Source organism: Leptonychotes weddellii, chromosome 7 (genome assembly GCF_054177405.1).
Source record: "Leptonychotes weddellii isolate Sample4059 chromosome 7, ASM5417740v2, whole genome shotgun sequence".
In the NCBI taxonomy this organism is placed as follows: domain Eukaryota; kingdom Metazoa; phylum Chordata; class Mammalia; order Carnivora; family Phocidae; genus Leptonychotes; species Leptonychotes weddellii.
In genome coordinates, this window is record NC_138375.1 from 23,329,139 (window position 1) to 23,348,437 (window position 19,299).

Here is a 19,299-nt window from a genome sequence, read left to right on the forward strand (position 1 = left end):
AGCAGGGGGAGTGGGAGAGGGAGAAGCAGGCCTCCCGCTGAGCAGGGAGCCCGATGCGGGGCTCGATCCCAGGAACCTGGGACCATGACCTGAGCCAAAGGCAGATGCCCAACGACTGAGCTACCAGGTGCCCCAATTATTGGCTAACTTTCAATATTTTTTTTTTTAAAGATTTTATTTATTTATTTGACAGAGACAGAGATAGCGAGAGCAGGAACACAAGCAGGGGGAGTGGGAGAGGGAGAAGCAGGCTTCCCACTGAGCAGGGAGCCCGATGCGGGGCTCGATCCCAGGACCCTGGGATCATGACCTGAGCCGAAGGCAGACGCTTAAAGACGGAGCCACCCAGGCGCCCCGGAATATCACTTTTTTTTTCTTTTAAGATTTTATTTATTTGTCAGAGCGAGACACAGCGAGAGAGGGAACACAAGCAGGGGGAGCGGGAGAGGGAGAAGCAGGCTTCCCACTGAGCAGGGAGCCCGATGTGGGGCTTGAACCCAGGACCCTGGGATCATGACCTGAGCCGAAGGCAGACGCTTAATGACTGAGCCACCCAGGCGCCCCGGAATATCACTTCTTATAACCAGAGTACATAAACAGTTCCCATACATCATGATATGTAACTTAATACCCAGATTTAAGAAGGCACTGAAAATACAGCTGTATTTTTATATAATACACTTACTTAAGACACACACATTATAGTTAAATACAATTTAAGATTATATTAGTGAAATCTAGTTTAAATTATATCCCCTCCAAGGGCTTACTTACTTAGGAAGAAGAAATAAATACTATGCAGTGACTTCTTTTAAAGGACAATTATAAAAAACCAAAACTTGAAGGGCAGTGACCCAACAACAAAGCTTTGAGATTAGGAACACACTGGTACCTGTGCACTGGATGTGATGTCTTCACGCTGTTGGTCAGTCATCGTTGCCAAGGTATCAAATGGATCCTTCTCACAAGGATCCAGAAGTCCAGGACTACCTACAAGCAATCAATATATGGAGAAAAAGGCATTAGCATTATCCATTTGTAAAAGAAAGAGTTCTTATTTAATTATCAAACAGACAAACATTAAGAACAAAGCAAAACCTACCTTTAAGAATAATCCCTGAAGAAATGCACTCAAAAACTCTTCTCAGTGCATCTCCAGGGCTCTGAGGACTAGAAGCACTACTGATTGCTTTCTCTACTAGTAACTCCATAGCCTAAAAGTAAAAACATAAAAAATGTGTTTAACAGCTTAGAGACCAAAGGAAACACTCATTTTCAAACACCAGAATGACAAATTACTCATGAAGTGGTCATTAAAAATTTTTAAAGACCAAAAACGTTACACAGAACAGATCACAAAATCAGAGTATGAATCACATATAAAAACAATCAAAATGAAATAAAACAAGTAATCAAAACAAAACTCATGAGACAATATATAACTTACGTTTTAAAAAGATATTGTAATTTATGTTTAATGAAGAAAAATGTAAAATAGATTAGTAGGGTTTTTTGGTTTTTAGTTTTAATTATTGGTCTTTCCTATTGAAATGACAGTCCTTAAAATTCTTTTTTTACCCCAAATATTTTATGTATTTATTTGAGAGAGAGCATGCACGAGTGGGAAGAGGGAGAAGCAGACTCCCCGCTGAGCAGGAAGCCCAACTTGGGGCTTGATCCCAGGAACCAGGGATCATGACCCGAGCCAAAGGCAGACACCCAACTAACTGAGCCACTCAGGCACTTCGGTCCTTAAAATTCTTTACATATTTAGGGCTCACATGTTTGTTCTTTAAACCTACAGTTAGAGGTGCCTGGATGGCTCAGTAGGTTAAGCATCTGCCTTTGGCTCAGGGCATGATCTCAGGGTCCTAGGACTAAGCCCCACATCGAATCGGGCTCTCTGCTCAGCAGGGAGTCTGCTTATCCCTTTCACTCTCCCTCTGTGTTCTCTCTCTCTCTCTCAAGTGAATAGATAAAATCTGTAACAAAACAAAACAAAACAAAAAAACAACAAAAAAAACCTCCCTACAGTTAGAGCAGGTCAATATCCCAACTAAAGAAGACTTGTTCTTTCTTTACAAACAACGTATATTATCTAGATTTTCCACTTAATGCACAAATGAACTTCTATTACCCCTAAGGAAAATATAAATTATGCTTTCACTGCAAAGTACATTTGAGAGACTCAAAATCTAAACCAATCAATAAAAGACAAAAGTAAAAGTATACACTTAGAAAGCAGACATACAGAAGTGTTCTGAACAGTCCCTTATTAAAAAAATTTGCTTTCATTTAGACTTTAAAACTTGAGATATAATTCACATAAGACCCATTCTTTTAAAGTGTACAATTCAGTGGTTTTTAGTATACTTACAAAGTTGTTCAACCATAATCACTATTTAATTCCAGAGTATTTTCACCACCCCCAAAGAAAACTCCACACCCCTAGCAATCATTCCCCATCCTCCCTTTCCTCCAACCCCTGGCAACTACTAAACCACTGTCTATCTCTACAGATTTGCCTATTCTGGACATTTCTTACAAATGGAACTATATAAAACGTGGCTTTTTGCATTTGGCTTCCTTCACTCAGCATAATGTTTAAGGTTCACCCAAGTCATAGCCTTTACTGACATTTTAAATATAACATTCAAAGAAACTGAATAGATTGGAACTACAATAAAGTCCTTAAAAGATAATGAAGCTGAAAATACCTTAGTGAGAACCCACTTTTAGTTGTGTGCCTAAGAAGCTTATGGATGTAATCTGAGGTAAAAACCATATCCACTTACTCACCCCGAGGTCATCTCACAGATCTTTTAAATAGGAATAACTGAAAAGTTTGGACATGTGGAGATTGCATTTCCAAACAAATTAGGAATAAATTATAATAGAGATGGAAATTTAAAGAGACAGTATATATTAACAGCTACAAAAATGATAGCTGCGCAGCATGAGATTGAAAACAAAAATGAAAAAAATGTAAATCACAATGAAAAAAATTAAGATAATTCAGTTTATTCAGTAGAAGAATGCAGGGAGATGTTCAAGACTTTTATTTATTTATTTTTTAAATTTCTTTTTCTTTTTCTTTTTTTTTTGCGAGAGAGAGAGAATGAGAGAGAGCACGAGAGGGAGGAGGGTCAGAGGGAGAAGCAGACTCCCTGCTGAGCAGAGAGCCCGATGTGGGACTCGATCCCGGGACTCCAGGATCATGACCTGAGCCGAAGGCAGTCGCTTAACCAACTGAGCCACCCAGGCGCCCAAGACTTTTATTTATTTAAAAAAGGATTTTCATTTAAAAATTTTTAGTATTTTAAGGAATCAGCTTCAGTTACTCAAATAATTCAATGAATGTATAATGAATATCTCTCTTTTTAGACAAAGTATTATTTTAAGATGTCTAATAGACTGTGAAATCCTTACGGATAAGATCAATGTCATTTATTTTGAGCTCCTGTGCCTAGTGTAATGGCCAACATATTAGAAAACACTTCATATGCTTAGGAAACAAAATACTTTTGAAAATAATACTGCTCATAAGAGAAATTAAGGGTAATATTTATCAAAATTATTGATGCTATGCTTAAAATACAAAGCTGAGTCCTAAAATATGCAACTTTCATAAATATAGTTGACCCTTGAATAACATGGGTTTGATCTGTATGGGTCTACTTACATGTGGATTTTTTTCAATAAATATATCAGAAAATTTTTTGGACATCTGTGACAATTTGAAAAGACAGATGAACCACATAGCCTTGAAATGTCAAAAGAATTTAAGAAAAAGATAAAACTATAGGAATACAGGATATAGGGGTGGTGCCTGGGTAGCTCAGTTAGTTAAGCATCCAACTTGATTTCGGTTCAGGTCATGATCTCAGGGTTGTGAAATCGAGCCACATGTTGGGCTCTGCACTAGGTGTGGAGCCTGCTTAAGATTCTCTCTCCCTCTGCCCGACCCTCCCCACTCTTAGGGAAAAAAAAAAATGAATACAGGATTTAATACATATAACATACAAAGTGTATTAATTGACTGTGTTATTGGTAAGGCTTCCAGTAAGGAGCAGGCTATTAGTAGTTAAAATTTTGGGGGGTCAAAAGTTATACACGAATTCTGAACTGTGTGGGGATTGGTGTCTCTAACCCCTCCATTGTTCAAGGGTCAATTGTAACTCAAACTTTTACTAAGTACTTTTAGAGAATGCTAAGAGAAAATAAAGTATTAAATAATCAGCTATAATCTTGGTATGTCAAGATATAGGATGTGTTCCAAGTAATTCAAAGCTTTAACAAAATCTGCTTACTAATTGATCTTAAGAAATGAGAACTTATTTATTTATTTATTTTTAAAAAGATTTTGACAGAGCAAGAGAGTACAAGCAGGGGGAGCAGCAGCAGGAGAGGGAGAAGCAGGCTCCGTCCTGAGCCACTCACGTGCTCTAAAAAATGAGAATTTATGATTTATACTTGCATATAAAGGTAGAAACTAAAAACCAAGAAAGAAATAAATTATTTATGGAAAACCATAAGTCAGTGTATCAACACCCACAATAAAACTAAGTCCACTATCTGCCTTCTGAGATCATTTGGTATGAAGTGACCAATTTAAAAATACTGATTTTCTACAGAACATAGTTGTTTGCCAAGCAGATGTCTGTAAGTTAGGATAGCAACAAAAGTAGAATGCACGTGGTTTATAAGCTCTGAAATGTATGAAAGTAAAAGAACAACATCAAAGGAACACAATCGAATCAGACAAACAATATTTAGACTGTTATAAAGGATCTTGGTAGCTTAAGTTATTTAGAGAAAAGCTCTCCATATTATTTGAAATCTAGGATTGTAGTATTTGCTTAAAAACCACTCATGGGTCCTCTGGTGTGAAATTCCAGATTTCCCTGGGTCTTCTGGTAGGAGCCACGATCAACTGTGCTGGTAACATGGGAACCAAAAATCTGTGTATCCCCTATGAAGGGGACCAAGGGATGACTGAACAGACTTCCTGCCGCTGCTGTAGGTGAAACGGTGATGGCTACAGTGAAGAAAGACAAACCAGAGCTCAGAAAGAAGGTACATGGGGCAGTGATAATTCATTAATGTACGTCATACAGGAGAAAAGAAGGTGTGTATCTCTATTTTGAAGATTATGCAGGGGTCATAATAAACAATAAAGGCAAAATGAAAGGTTCTGCTATCACAGGACCAGCTGCAAAAGGGTGTGCAGACTTGTGGCCCAGGATTTCATTCAGTGCTGGCAGGACTGCATGATTCTTTGGTGTATTTGTTAAAAAAAATAAATAAAAAAAAATTATTTGTGCCCTCCCTACCCCACCATTCATGAAGCCTGTTTTTCCTTCTCACCTCTAGTAGTAGTAAAAATGCTTACTATGTGGCAAGCAACATGCTAAACACTTTAAATGCATGATTTCATTTAATTCTCATAACTGGATGCTATTATACCCTAATTTTAAAGGATGGGGGGGTGGGGGCAACAACTTAAACAGGTTGTCCAAGATTATACAGCTAAAATGTAAAAATTAGGCTGGGATTTGAACCCAGGTCTGATCTAAAATCTATTTTTATTTTTTAAAAAACCACAACTGTATTTCAAGAAATATCCCTTATCAATGGGTGATCCAGACTGATAACTAGTTGACTTGCATATTAGTTCTTTTTTTTTTTTTTAAGATTTTATTTTTAGGGATGCCTGGGTGGCTCAGTTGTTAGGTGTCTGCCTTTGGCTCGGGTCATGATGGGATCGAGCTCCGCATCGGGCTCCCTGCTCGGCAGGAAGCCTGCTTCTCCCTCACCCACTCCCCCTGCTTGTGTTCTGCTCTCACTGTCTCTCTCTCTCTCTCTAATAAATAAATAAATAAATAAAATCTTAAAAAAAAAAAAAAGATTTTATTTTTAAGTAATCTCTATACCCAACGTGGGGCTCAAACTCACTACTTGAGATCAAGAGTCGCATGCTCCAATGAGCCAGCCAGGCGCCCCACTGACTAAAAATACACCTTAAGAGACTGTGGTAACACAAATACTTTCATTTGGTGGCAGTATAAACAGGTAAAACCTTTTTTATCATACAACTGACAAATTCAAACATTTACAATAGGGTTATTATACTTAATGAAAGCACAAAAAGAGGCACCTGGGTGGCTCAGTCAGTTAAGCATCTGCCTTTGGCTAGGGTCATGATCCCAGGGTCCTGCGACTGAGCCCTGCATCAGGCTCCTGGCTCAACAGGGAGTCTGCTTCTCCTTCTCCCTCTGCCCCTCCCCCCACTCCTGGCTAACTCGCACGCCCTCTCTCTCCAAAGAATAAATAAATAAACAAATGAATAAACAAATAAATAAAATCTTTAAAAAATTAAAGCACAAAAGATATCTAACACTAGAAAGTTTGGTTAAATAATAAAAAATAATAGTAATTACCCCCTTCATTATAGCTAATACTGAGCGCTTATTATATACTAAGCATTAACCAATTTAAATCATCACAATCACCTTTTGAGGATAGATATGACTATTATTCCTATTTTACAGATGAAGATGTTTATATTAATAAAATAGGGTTTTATGAATACCATTACAATAAGCAACTGTACACACAAAAACCATTTCTACATTCCAGCTGATATAGGTTAATATTGATGCATGTATGACAGACTTCCATTCCTAAGTCCATGTGTAGGATGTTCTATTTTTATATTATATTTATGCATAGCATCTTATTTCATACTCAAAAATTCTTGGTAAAAACTGTCACATCTTGTGGGAAAAAGATTTTTACAGTTTTTGGTGATTCAGAAGTGCATGAACTTTTTTTTTAAAGATTTTATTTATTTATTTGACAGAGAGAGACAGCGAGAGAGGGAACACAAGCAGGCAGAGTGGGAGAGGGAGAAGCAGGCTTCCCATGGAGCAGGGAGCCTGATGCAGGGCTCGATCCCAGGACCCTGGGACCATGACCCGAGCCGAAGGCAGATGCTTAACGACTGAGCCACCCAGGCACCCCAGTGCATGAACTTTTAAGTAGATGTTTTTTGTTGGGGGTAACTAAGTGTTGCACGTATGTTATTTTTAAGCTAAAGTGAATGAAAGGATACACTTCAAGTATAATTTGTGGATTCTTTTGCAAGCTAAGACAATGGTTAGTTCTTTGCCCTGAACGTCAGTGTCCTATCATTTAAAAACTTCACTGGTTCTAAAAGTGACAGACAGGGGGCACCTGGCTGGGCTCAGTCAGTAGAGCATGAGACTCTTGATCTCAGAGTCTTGAGTTCGAGCCCCATGTTGGGTAAAGAGATTACTACCCCCCCCCCCCCCAAAAAAAGTGACAGGAACTCTGTTACTACAAGCTACCATCATTAAAATCTAAATTACTTATATTCTTAAAAACAAAAACAAAAAAAAGAAATATGTAGGAAGAAATACTGAATCACATATTTCAACAGCTATTTGTGCACAAAGTAGAATTATGGTAGTTCTCTCAGCCTCTTTGAGAACTGTCCGTTTACATTTGACAGATCATTCTTTTTTCAAAAAGCAAGATAGGGGCGCCTGGGTGGCTCAGATGGTTAAGCGTCTGCCTTCGGCTCAGGTCATGATCCCAGGGTCCCAGGATCGAGCCCCACATCGGGCTCCCTGCTCAGCGGGAAGCCTGCTTCTCCCTCTCCCACTCCCCCTGCTTGTGTCCCCTCTCTCTCTGTCTCTGTCAAATAAATAAATAAAATCTTTAAAAAAAAAAAAAGCAAGATAAAATTCACATAATATAAAATTAAGTACTTTAAAGTGAATAATTCAGTGGCATTTAGTACATTCACTATGTTGTACAACGACCACTTCTTATCTAATTCAAAACATTGCCATAATTCCAGAATAAAACCCCTTAACCCATTAAGAAGTTTCTTCCATTCCCTCTTTTCCTCAAGTCTCTGGCAACCCACCAATTTGCATTCTGCCTGTATGAATTTATTATGGATATTTCACACAAATGCAATTATATAATGTGACCTTTGTGTTTGGCTTTCTTAATGTAATGTTTTGGAGGTTCGTCTATGTTGTTACAGATCATTCTTTTTTGTAAAATATTCCTTACTCTATACTGTTCAGAAATAAAACATATAATAAACATCAAAAAATTAAGTATATACCCTTTGTAAATTATAGCAGGTATACCATTCCAAAGGAGGTTTAGATACTATGTAGCAATTATGATGTTAGACCAATTTGACAAGAACTCTACCTGTATTTTCTTTACTTCATTACCATGGGTTCAAGACAAAAGAACTAATTTGAGGGCAGGGTACCATTTTCAGTACTCACTGCAGTGGTGAAGGAAAGCTTAAGAGTAGGCACCATTACTTATTTACTCAAAGTAAATAATCTGAATGCTAAATAAACCTGAAAATAATAAAGTTCATAAGAATTTCACATTTCTTTTATGAAAATCAAGAAACTTTACTCTTGGGGCGGCTGGGTGGCTCAGTTGGTTATGCATCTGCCTTTGGCTCAGGTCATGATCCTGGAGTCCCAGGATCGTGCCCTGCATCAGGCTTCCTGCTCAGTGGGGAGTCTGCTTCTCCCTCTCTGCCCCCCCCGCCCCCCCCCCGCTCATTCTCTTTCTCACACAATAAATGAATAAATAAATAAGTAAATAAAATCTTTAAAACACAAATGTTATCTCTGCGAAAGGTGATAGTATAAAGCTTAATTTCACGATTTCTTGCCCCAACACATAATTAATAAATAGTTACAACACACCCAAGCAAAAATTTAACAGTTTCAACCAAAAACAGAGGAAAAGGTCAGTGAAAGAATTTTTCCAAGGAATTGAGTGCCTTAGGCAACTTTCTCCATGGAGCTCCTAACTTGGTTCTCTAGAGGGAAGATGGGGGTAGGGCTGGCAGTTGAGTGAAAAAAATCCAAAAAATTTCATCAATTACTTCCCAACTAAGAGAGGTAGATAGAACAAGTCATACTGAAGGCAGCAGCAGAAAAAGAAATTTTCCTAAATGGAAATACCCCTCCTACCATCCCCCTCCAGAGAAAGGAAAAGAATAGAATTCACTATCCTGAAGACTCTTGCAGAAGGGAAGAAGAGAAGAACAAAAGAATCCTAATTATCCACATCTAATTATGTCTAAACAGACATCTGGCTAATATGTAGGTAAAAGAAAAGTAAAAAAGATAAGATCTGCCAAAGACGGAAGTGGTAGGGAAAATGTATTACCAAGAATGACTGTGCATTCTCAACAGAAGTGTCCCAAAGTGGCTTCCCATATTCAAAACACTGTTGGCTCAGGGAAATGGAAGTTGTTCCTAAAAGGGGATGGTGAATAGGGGAAAAAAAAAAGAGAGAGAGAGAGAGCAGATTCTGCATAGGCAAAGGCTCTAGGTGCCCACCCTGGGTTTGAAAACCAAGGCGTGAAGGTGTGCCAATGGGATCTACCTCACAGAGTAGCATAGCACATTCAATCAATACATAATACAGAGCACTGCTTATGTCTGCAACAAGGCTGGATGCAGCAAATCCATACATCTTTTGTTTAATCCTCAAAGCAGAGCTCACAGGGGAAGAAAAAGGAGAGCTATTTTAAAAAAGCATGGATGGGGCACCTGGGTGGCTCAGTCGTTAAGCATCTGCCTTCGGCTCAGGTCATGATCCCTGGGTCCTGGGACTGAGCCCTTCATCAGGCTCTCTGCTCAGCGGGAAGCCTGCTTCTCCCTCTCCCACTCCCCCTGTTTGTGTTCCCTCTCTTGCTGTGTCTCTCTCTGTCAAATAAACAAATAAAATCTTAAAAAAAAAAAAGAAGTAAAAAATAAAAAAATAAAAAAGCATGGATAGGTTCAAAGACAATTCTTGTTTGAATGTCAGAGCACAAAAAGATGATTTTGTAATGGAACTAACAACTAATGAGATGAAAAAACAAAAAGAAACCAGGCATGATATCTATTTGGGTGGAACATACCGTGAAAAATAGAGATGAAAAATCAATTCTCTACGGACTTTGAGTGATAATGATGTGTGATCTATTTCACTGCTTGTAACAAATGTACCTTTCTAGAGAGGAATGCTGATGGAGAGGGTGTGCATGTGTGAGAGTACAAGATCCAAAAACTGCTCTAAAAAAAATAATGTCTATTTAAAAAATAAATTAAAAAACATGTTCTGGAAGGATCTTAGTTTAAGCTAATAAAGATATAATCAATCTGCTAATATTCTGAGTTATAAGAGAACTTGATGAGGAAAAAACCAATAAATTAAAAACTCAAAGTTGAGATGAAAAGGAAGATTACAGAGCTAACAAAGCACATTGAAATATAAAAACGTTATTAGAGAATAAATAAATTATAAATAGCAAAGAAGACTAGGACATAGCTGAAAACAAAGTTACTACCAAAGAGATAATCACAGGAGACACAAGAGGAAAGGAGACAAGATTTAAAACAATTACAGGGGCGCCATGGTGGCACAATCCGTTAAGCGGCCAACTCTTGGTTTTTGCTTAGGTCGTGATATCAGAGTTGTGAGATAAAGCCCCATGTTGGGCTCCAAACTCAGGGGAGAGACTGCTTAAGACTCTTTCCCTCTCCCCCCTCCCCATGCGCACGCTCTCTCTCTCAAATAAATCTTAAAAAAAAAAACAGTTACGAAGATAGAAGATATGCAGGACAAAAGCAATCCAACATAAGGATAATGGTGTCCCTAAAATACAGAATCCTATTAATCAGACATAATGGAAGATTGTTTTCTCCCCTAACTGAAAGAAAAATCAAATCTGCAGGACAAAAGGACAATGATTTCAATAAAATGCTGATATTAAACAACAGATTCCAAGACATATTTGGTTAAAGTTAATGATACACAAAGATAAAGAATTCTTTCAACGGCCTATAAAAAAAAGTCAGGGCCAAAAAACTAGGCGGAACTTAGACTTACCAATACACAATGCTGGAAGATAGTGAAGTGAAACTAAAAATGGACAGGGGGAAAAACTGTGACCTAACAATGTACTTCTCATTAAAGTAATGGCAATTGGCAGAGCTTCTCAAACATGACAATTTCAAAACACCTTTTGATAAAAATTATCTGATGATAAAATACAAAGGAAATGAAAAGGAAAAGCCCCAGTACAAGACCTAGTGGTTTGCACTGAACCATTTAAATACAGAACATTAAACAGAGAATATGAATACAGAAAGAAGGTAAATAGTTATTTTTAACACTTTTAAGGTTTAAAAAGCATTAAGTGTGCAAATGGCTGTTTTCTAAGTGGAATCAGCAAATATTAAGATAAGAAACAGGTTTAAATATATTTAAAAAAAAAAAAAAGGAACAAATGAAAGAATTACATAACAAGAAACCCAAAGAAGGATTGGGGAAGGGGAGGAAATATAAGTGAAAATTTTCTCAGCTTTTATGGGTGAGAGTTGACAGATACTATATAAAACTGTTAATAGATGAATGAGAACATCATATAAAACTAGAAGGGCAACAACTAATTGTCACAAGGAAAAAACATTCACACACAAAAAGAACAAGGAAAGAATAAGAATTATGATAAAGCACAGAAGAAAACAAAGGAAACATAAATACACTCATACCAGGCAAATGCTTATGACAAGAAAGCTAGAGTTTCAATATTAATCAATGGACAAGGCTTATTAACTCATGACAGAAAGTGTTAAACAAGGGACCCTTTATAATGGCAAAGGTCCAAATTCACAATGATGACGTAACTGTATTAAGTGCTTACGTCCAAAATTATCACTGCAACGAAACAATAAAGCACAAACTATAGGAAATAGAACAGAAATGGAAGAAACATAATAGAAATAGCAGATTTTAATTTACTTTCATCAATCCATGGATGGATGAAGTAGACAAAAAATATGTAAGGAAAAAATACAGAAGATATGAACAAAATGATAAAGCTGAACTAAGAGGTGTATGTGAGAACACCTCTTTAAAGGTGACCATAGGAAAAAAACAAAGTGCCCATAGATCATAAAAACTGTACATATTAAACTACAAAGAGAAACTTTAAATTCCAAAAATTGTAAATAGAATACATTTATCAGATTATAATGCTATAAAAACTAGAAATTATTTACAGAAACAAATGCAACCCGTTTTCAATCACACAGAATCTAAAAATTCCCTCAAGGGGGCACCTGGGTGGCTCAGTCAGTTAAGCGTCTGATTCAGGATTTTAGCTCAGGTCATGATGTCAGCCTCATGGGATAGAGCCCTGCACTGAGCTCTGTGCTCAGCAAGGAGTCTGCTTCTGATTCTCTCTCTCCCACCATCCCTCCCCCCGTGCACGTGCACTCTCGCTCCAAAATAAATAAATCAATCCTACAAAAAACAAAAAACAAACCAAGAGTGTACTTGTCTTGATGAGCACTGGGGGATGCACGGAAGTGTTAAATCACTATACTGTACACCTGAAACTAATATACTGCATGTTAGTAACTATACTGGAAATAAAGAGTGAATGAAACAAGTATCCAACTCAAGAAGTTTGTTAGAGAACAATAAAATAAACTCAAGGAAAACAGAAAATTAGAGATGAAATTAGGATTAAATAGGAAAATGGTAGATCTGGCAGATAAATCCAAGGAGCTGATTTTTTGGGGAAAGGAAAAAATAATATGAAAAAGTAAGCCACTGCCTAAAGAAGACTAATACTAGGAGCATTTTTAAATGTCAAAATACTGACATTCTGGTGTGTTTTGATTGTTTTTTGAAGCTGAAGGAAGCAGAAAGTAGAAATGATATATAGTGCCTATATTTTTATACATTAAAAAATTTGAAGTTAGATAATGCTTAAAACATTTTTATATTAAAATATATTAAGAATTTAGTGTATTCTGACCACATAAAAATAATGAAACACCCATTTGTCATTTTGCTCCCATACAGCAACTACTACTGCTGGCTAGTCTAATCAATCAAACTAAAAATTAAAAACAAACAAAGTAATAATAAAGATTCTGCAAGTACTTAAAAAACCCTGAGGGGGCAACCTGGGCCGCTCAGTTGGTTAAGCCGCTGGCTCTTGGTTTCGGCTCAGGTCATCTCAGGGTCGTGGGATCAAGCCCCGCATTGGGGTGGGGTGGCAGGAGGAGTTTGCTTCAGATTCAGATTCTCCCTCTCTCTGCCCCTCTCCCGGCTCATGTGCACGCGCTTTCTAAAATAAATAAATCTTAACACCCCACCCCGCCCAAAAACCTAAAAAGAAAAACAACAAAGAACCCCAAACAAAAAAACAAAAACAAAAACCTCCCAAGACCCCAAGAGCAAAATTCTATCCTATAAAAATGTGAGTATCTAGCTGAATTGGTCAATTTTTCTAGGATAATAGAAGTTGCCAAAATTAAAGCAGGAGAGAGAAAAATTAGACTAATTAATCACAACAGAAAAAACTGAGAAAATGCTACCCCCTTTATTAAGAGAGATTGGGAAATAATGTCATCAAATGACAGTAGTAGTTTGATCCTACCAAAAGCATTTCAGAATTTAAAGAACAAAAGCCTTCAAACTGTTTTTAGAGAGCTAGCGCATTGATTCTGAATCTGAAAGAGGACAAAAATAAAACTATAAAACTTTCTTTTATGTCACCAAGAAAATTCCTAAATAGACTATCAGCAAACAGACTATAGTTCATTAGTATTATTCTCATATATGAGAATCACTCCTGGAATGCAAAGATAGCTCAGTATGAGGAAATCTATTTGTATAATGAACAATACTGAACAGGTTGAAAGGAAAAAACTATACATTCAGGACAATAAACCTTGAAAGATTATCTGATAAAGTTCAATTTCTATTCCTGATTCATTTTTTTTAACCTTAAAAAATTTTTTTAAAATGTAAGCTCCACACCCAATTTAAGGCTTGAACTCACAACCCCGAGATCAAGAGTCATATGCTCTACCTACTGAGCCAGCCAGGTGCCCCTCTATTCCTGATTCAAAATTACTTAGCAAACTAGGAAAAGAATGATAATTCTAACCTGACAAAGAAGTATCTCAAATAAAAGGCTAAACATCATGCTTAGTACACTGTACACCCTAGAAGCATATTTTTTTTTTTTGCCTAGAAGTATTTCCAATACAATTAGGAACATAGAATGCATGTAAAGTATATTATTTTTTATTTCCTATTTATTCTAGAAGTATCAGTTAAATTAGAAAAAAGAAGGCAAAATATCATTTATAGGTATGATTCTAAGATTAGAAAACCCAAGAGAATCATATGAAAAAAATTATTACAAATAAAGGAATGCAGTCAGGTGGTAGGGGTTGCAAAATTAATATCCAAAGTTAACAGCTTCTATATACACAAACAAGAACCAGAAAATAGATGTGAAGGGGGGGAAAAAGCCTCTAAAAGATAAAATACCTAGGTACAAACAACCAAAACCAAAACTTAACATGCACAGAACATACTCAAATCTAAGCAGGTACATAAAATTAACTTCAGTAGACAGGACGTCACATACTCTCGGCTAAGAAGAGTCAGTATAAAAGTGATGATAATTTTCCAAACGAATCTATTAATTCAATGCAGTACTACCTAAAAAAACATCACAAGAACTTTGGAGAAACTGAACAAAGTTGTAGTCAAGTTCATTTGGAAAAACAAACGTAAGAAAAGCCAGAAAAGGGGCGCCTGGGTGGCTCAGTCGTCAAGCGTCTGCCTTCGGCTCAGGTCATGATCCCAGCGTCCTGGATTCGAGCCCCGCCATTGGGCTCCCTGCTCAGCGGGAAGCCTGCTTCTCCCTCTCCCACTCCCCCTGCTTGTGTTCCCTCTCTCGCTGTGTCTCTCTCTGTCAAATAGATAAATAAAATCTTAAAAAAAAAAAAAAAGAAAAAAACGAAAAGCCAAAAAAATTCTTCTGTGCAAGATGGTGTTTAAAAGGGGCAAAGAACAAGGAGGCAAGAATGTGATGATGAGGACAATCAGAATTTTAAAATTCTGAAGCTTCAGTCATAAAGAGTTTAGTACTACAGAAGAAAACAGACTGAGCAATCACAGACAACTGCCGAGAGATGGACCCACAAAAAAGGAACTTTGGTCTAGGACAGGGTTTTTCCACCTCAGTGCTATTTTTTTTTTCTTTAAAGATTTTATTTATTTATTTGACAGAAAGAGACACAGCAAGAGAGGGAACACAAGCAGGGGGAGTGGGAGAGGGAGAAGCAGGCTTCCCGCTGAGCAGGGAGCCCGATGTGGGGCTCGATCCCAGGACCCTGGGATCATGACCTGAGCCGAAGGCAGATGCTTAATGACTGAGCCACCCAGGTGCCCCCTCAGTGCTATTGATAACCAGTTTTGATAACCAAAAATGTCTCCAGACATTGCCAAATGTCTCCTGAGGGACAAAACTGCCCCTGGTTGAGAACCACAGGTTTATGATAATGGTGGTATTTCAAACTGGAGGTTGGGAGAACAGATATCATTGTTAAATAAATTATTCAATAGTACTAGAATAATTGGCAACTGGTCTGAAAAAACATTTAGGTAAATCCATTTATGATTTAAAAATTTTTTTAAAATTTAAAATTATTTTTAATTATACAAATAATGTATATATATTTTGTCCTGGTAAAAACTAAACATTACAGATCTCTATCATAATCATCCCTTTCTCCTACTCCTCAGAGACAACCTATTATATATATATATTTTTTGACAATCCCCATTATAAGTTGGAATACATCCTTCTCAAAGCTTTTGTTATGTATTAAATATAGATATATATGCACTTGTAGAAAAAGAAATTTGATGGGGGAAAAAACCTTTAGAAGAAAGCATGTGTGAACTAATTTATAATCTAAAATACAAGAGAATTTTTATGAGTAGAATACAAAACACAGAAGTCATCAAAGATTAATGGATTAAAATTTACAAAAATTAAAAAAATCTGATATAGTAAAAATGATAATATAGCTAAAAAGCAGATGAAAAGCTGGAGGGGCGCCTGGGTGGCTCAGTTGGTTAAGCGACTGCCTTTGGCTCAGGTCATGATCCCAGGGTCTGGGATCGAGCCCCGTATCGGGCTCCCTGCTCGGTGGGAAGCCTGCTTCTCCCTCTCCAAACCCCCTGCTTGTGTACCCTGTCAGTTAAATAAATAAATAAAATCTTAAAAAAAAAAAGCAGATAAAATCTGGAAAACATCATTTTTGTTACAGATAAGGACTAATTTCTTATAATAAAAAGATTTAATATAATTAAGAAAATGTTGAGTAACAAAGGAACTGCTGGTTAAGAGAAAAATAATTCTAAATGCCAGCAATCACTCAAATAAAGAAATTTAAGTAAGAAACGGGACACCATTTTATATTTATTATATATGTGATGATATCCCAGAGTTAGTGAGGGTGTGAAAGAAATGATCAATCTGTGGCGCCTGGGTGCCTCAGTTGTTAAGCATCTGCCTTCAGCTCAGGTCATGGTCCCAGGGTCCTGGGATTGAGCCCCGTGTCGGGCTCCCTGTTCAGCGGGAAGCCTGCTTCTCCCTCTCCCACTCCCCCTGCTTGTGTTCCCTCTCTTGCTGTTGCTCTCTGTCAAATAAATAAAATCTTAAAAAAAAAAGAACTGATCAATCCAACAGTTTTTGGATGTTTTCAAAGATTCATCTTTCTGATAAAGACTTGGCACATGTTCTTTGACCTTGGAATTCTGGCCCTAGCAATTTATTACATGAATTATAATACAAAAGCTTGACAATAGTATAATGAAGACTTAATGGCAAAACACTGCAAAAAACCAAAATGTCCATCAAATGGATACTAGTTAAATAAAGTATGGCATGTCCACACAAAGGGCATACCATGTAGTTAATGCAAAGAATAAGGTGGATTTGACTATGCCCTTCTCAAAGAGCTCTAAGATATATATATATATTTTTAAAGGTTTTATTTATTTATTCAAAAGAGAGAGAGAGTGAGAGCAGGAACATAAGCAGGGGGAGTGGGAGAGGTAGAAGCAGGCCTCCTGCCGAGCAGGAAGCCCGATGCAGGGCTTGATCCCAGGACCCTGGGATCATGACCTGAGCCGAAGGCAGACGCCCAATCATCTGAGCCACCCAGGCGCCCCCAAGATGTATTTTGTTAAGAAAATGCAAATAATGTAAATAGCACGAACACCCCTGTGTTTAGAAAAAATTAAAGAACTAAAGTAACCTGGCTATTCATTTCTCACTAACCCAAGTCTGAAATCAATAGGTTCAATTATATTTTTGAATAAACCCCTCCTCTACCTGAATTCTTGCTATTCAGGAACCAAAAGGGCTCAAACATCAAAGGGATACTAGAACATATATAAAAATAAGAATATATATGATGTTTATACATGCGCTTTTTTCCTGGAAGTAATCACAACAAACTGTTAAAGATAATTTGCCATTAAATAATGAGAAGACTTTCACTTTTTGGTGCCTTTCTGCATTATCTGAATTTCCTAACTTCACACATTTCTTTTTCTTCTTCACATTTTATTTCACAATCTCTATTTCTGAATTTTTTTTTTTTTTAAAGATTTTATTATTTATATGAGAGAGAGAGAGAGAGCACATGAGAGGGGGGAGGGTCAGAGGGAGAAGTAGACTCCCTGCTGAGCAGGGAGCCTGATGCGGGACTCAATCCCGGGACTCCAGGGTTATGACCTGAGCCGAAGGCAGTCACTTAACCAAATGAGCCACCCAGGTGCCCCTCTATTTCTGAATTCTTAAATTTTTAAACTTTTACACATTTAAAAAAAAAAGATTTTATTTGAGAGAGAGCACGCACGTGCACATGCACAAGCTGGGGGAGGGGCAGAGGGACAAGCACACTCCTTGCTCAGCTGGGAGCTCAATGCAGGACTCCTTCCCAGGATCCTGAGATCACAACATGAGCCCAAATCAGACGTTTAACTGAAAAGCCACCCAGGTGCCCCTACATATTATTAAAAAAAAAAAACCTGTCAAGAGAACCCTGCATAAGGAGACTAATAGCTTATTTTTAGTCTTTGTACCTTGATGTAAGTAAAAGCCAACTAACAATTGTTGTTATCTTAAAAAATAAACATGAGAAGAGCAAAAAAAAAAAAAAAAGGACAATACAAAAAGAAACATCAAGTGCAATTCTTTAAATAGTAGTATCATAGAAAAATTTTCACTCTATGACCCCCAGGATTTCTCACTAGAAGAGGAAAGAAACTACATTTAGGAAATGAAAAAAAGTTGACAATTAAATGTAAGAGGAGATTATAAAAAACTGCAGAAGTATTTCCTCAATATTTATTTTTCACACCATAAAGTTACATACTACTCACCCAGCTCGGAAAATCAGACCACGTTGGAACTCGTTGACAGAGGTCCCGGAGAATACGTATGATAATCACACAGGACTGCAGACCATTAGCTCTAGCCTTGAGAGCAACACAAAAACCCAGGTGAATTAATCTTAGAAATACTGAAAATATCCCTTGATGAAAAAAAGTTAAAATACCACTGTTCAATGGAAGCTCAGATAAAAATAAAACAAAAATAACCACACTTAAAATTGGATTCAATGAGCTGCCATTTACAGCAGTATTTTATGCCAGGGTTAGTATTTAAAAGCTGGTATTTTAGGTCAAAGTAAACAGATTATACAAGAATAATATTTCTTGATCCCCTGTGAACCTTGACCTGTGTTCATTTAAAACAGTAAACTTAAAAAAAAAAAAAAATCTGCCTACATTAGAAACAAAAGAAAAAGTAAAGAGCTAAAAAGTTTGTCTAGGGACTGAAAGGTTAAGGAAATCTGTTTGGTTTCCCTTCTGTGTCTTTGCATGACTGCAAAGTCACTAAACCAAACAGCTGCTTCCTCACCTTTCACTCCCTACACTTATTAACTTAGAGAAAGAGGGGGAAAAAATCTTAAAACTACACACAAAGCTTTAAACACATATTCCATTATTTAAAGCAAAAGTTAATCTGCAGCCTTATGGAATATAATATATATACACAAACATGTGATGTTCCTAAACGAGTAAACTTTAAATATAGCCACTAAAAATAAAAATAAAAAACCCCAAACTACAAAACACCCCCAAACCTAGGGTTATTGTCAAATTAATAGTAACTGCAATATGCAGATCTTCATACCCAGCTTTCTATGTTAACATATTTTCTGAGATTTAATTTAAAGTAATATTGCTTGGGCAATCTTTTGAAATGTTTAAACACAGTTAAACATGTTGTACTGAACTACTCTCTCATAAGGCTACAAGAAAAAAGTAAAATGATGTTCC

The 19,299-nt window shown here is 37.0% G+C and overlaps 1 protein-coding gene and 1 pseudogene across 3 annotated transcripts in view; one reads left to right on the forward strand and one right to left on the reverse strand.

Annotated features, from left to right (window-relative positions):
* The window catches only part of ZFR (zinc finger RNA binding protein), an 80,994-nt gene that overhangs the window by 4,598 nt on the left and 57,097 nt on the right, over positions 1-19,299 (reverse strand). For 2 of the 3 annotated variants that reach the window (XM_081825953.1, XM_081825952.1), the window contains 3 exons: positions 18,337-18,432; positions 1,099-1,214; positions 893-986 (listed from right to left, as the gene is read on the reverse strand). In XM_081825953.1, coding sequence (XP_081682079.1) covers positions 893-986; positions 1,099-1,214; positions 18,337-18,432 — 306 coding nt within the window. Of the gene's footprint in view, positions 1-892; positions 987-1,098; positions 1,215-18,336; positions 18,433-19,299 lie in introns of those variants that run through there. The other variant, XR_014146866.1, reaches the window with a different exon arrangement.
* On the forward strand, positions 4,657-5,285 carry LOC115942363 (large ribosomal subunit protein uL14 pseudogene; annotated as a pseudogene).